The sequence below is a fragment of the Nestor notabilis genome, unplaced genomic scaffold (assembly GCF_000696875.1).
Source record: "Nestor notabilis isolate BGI_N333 unplaced genomic scaffold, ASM69687v1 scaffold23983, whole genome shotgun sequence".
NCBI classification, from domain to species: domain Eukaryota; kingdom Metazoa; phylum Chordata; class Aves; order Psittaciformes; family Psittacidae; genus Nestor; species Nestor notabilis.
Window position 1 is genome coordinate 18,015 of NW_009921841.1, and position 2,021 is coordinate 20,035.

Consider the following 2,021-nt stretch of genomic DNA (forward strand, 5'->3'; position numbering starts at 1 on the left):
CCCACATCAGGTCCCCTGTGTCTGTACAGGAGACACTTATCAAAACTGACACTCCGTCAGGGCTTCCTGCCCAGCTATTTAATCAGTTTATTTAGTGGAAAGGAATGCCTGACACCTGGATTTGAAGTGCTGAACACCTATGCCAACAATTTATATGTATTTTCTTTTGCAGTGCAAGGAGTTTTTGAGACCCTTTAAGTCATCGCTTCGCAAACTGAATTTGTCCCAACACCTCCTCATGAGGAAAAAACTGAAGTGTGTAAAGAAAAGTTTGACTGTAATTGGGAACCGCGTCGATCTGTTTCTCCACGAGTTCTGCAGAGCCTCAGAAGTCATGCACTGGCAGAAGTAAGGGTCCCCTCTTACCTGGCACGGTGGCACCACACTGGCGATGCTCCCAGCATGACAGGCTCCTGCCCCTGCTGCTCCCTGCGGGCATCTAGACACTTAACTTTGGCCACGCAGTTCCAGGCACTGGAAATCAGGTTGGGTATCTACAGGAGGCTTGTATAGCTGCTCCAACTGCCAAATACTCACAGATCCGGCAGGTAATTTTAGCAGAGGCCATGTGGTACCTAGTCCTGCCCAGCACAAGGCCAATTTTAATGTGCTGCCCATCAGCAACATCTCTTTGCAAGTAAAGGGGCTCCTATGTAGCCACCTGAGTTAATAGGTAACCCTTGCCATGCTCAGGGAAGCAGTTCTTTGAAAGTTTATATGCTGGGGGGAGGGGGGAGAAGGAAATAAAAAAGGAAAAAACTCTGTGCAAAGGGTATGTCAGAGGCTACACTTGCCAAGCCAGACCTAGGGAGCAGATGAGGAAGAGGATGAAGTTTGTACTCACACAATCCATGTCCTTCTTTTCCCAAGGAAGTTATGGCAGTTTGTCTCCCTCTTCTCAGAGCTGGAAGCAGATCAACTGCAGAAGATGTATGCATACATCAAGAAAAACCAAATGGATAAGTTTCTGGTAAGCAAACAGAAAAGTTAATACACCCATAAGGTGTTCCTGCTGTGCTGACTTTAAGGGATAATTATCCCATGCAGCTTACAGAGATTGATCTATGTAAAAGGAGAAGCCTGCTACTGAGAAGTCTTATCAAAAGGCCACACATCCTGAAGATATTGCCAGTTCCTACCATAACACAGGCCCTGAGCTATCACAGGCACCAGTAGCTTTCCCTGGCTAGCACTGGGAAGCAGAGCTGGTGGCCCCAGCACAGTGGTTTACAATTTTTGGAGCTGTTTCTGATCCCATGTTTCTAGTCAGGCTTTATAGACCGAATTTGATCCACAGTTTTATCTAATGATGTAAAAGTTAAACTTTGAAACAAGTGACTAGTTCAGGTAAAGCCTGTGTTAGCCAAAGCCGATTTGTGTGTCTGAGCATCAGCTATAAAGGGAAACTGCAACCAATGGTTTCCTGAGAACACTGACTCCAAAGGGTTAAACCCATGTAAGCATTCTCATAACCAACCATAAACATATCTGCTGAGCAAAGGCTGAGAACACCAGGAAGTTCAAAGGTCCACAAGAAACACATACTTTAAGAAATTTATTAAAAAATAATTAAGAACAGATCTACAATGAAAAAGAAAAAGAGAGGAATCAACTGGGAAGTTGCTCTGAGTAAATCAGAAAAGAACAGCAGGCGAGACCTTGTTGGGTTACCAGGACACTGCTTGCTTCATGTTAAAAAGGGAGCTGTGGTCATCTGATAGCTGGCAGTGATAAGGCCATAAATAAGTTTGAGGCCACAGGTAAACAGCTCTCTTCTTCCAGTCAGAGAGCAAGGAGGAAGCCAGCCATGCAGGCTTTGCTTTTAGTTTACAGGGAAACAAAGCTATTTATTTATTTTTAAGGCTCTATAAAGATATTCCAACAACGAAGAAATCAAACCTATCATAAAGAGAAAACAAAAGCCAAACAAATGCCTGTTGCTGGCACGAGACACACGAGATTAATTGGGAGATATTAAAAAAGCAACTGGCAGTCCCAAGAGGCAACAAGCATTCCTGCTC

At 44.3% G+C, this 2,021-nt stretch overlaps 1 protein-coding gene across 1 annotated transcript in view; it reads left to right on the top strand.

Moving 5' to 3' along the window:
- Positions 1 to 2,021, top strand: part of LOC104403259 (chromosome unknown open reading frame, human C17orf64) — an 11,727-nt gene that overhangs the window by 1,870 nt on the left and 7,836 nt on the right. The window contains exons 3-4 of the mRNA XM_010011327.1: positions 173 to 348; positions 871 to 970. Coding sequence (XP_010009629.1) covers positions 173 to 348; positions 871 to 970 — 276 coding nt within the window. The remainder of the gene's footprint in view (positions 1 to 172; positions 349 to 870; positions 971 to 2,021) is intronic.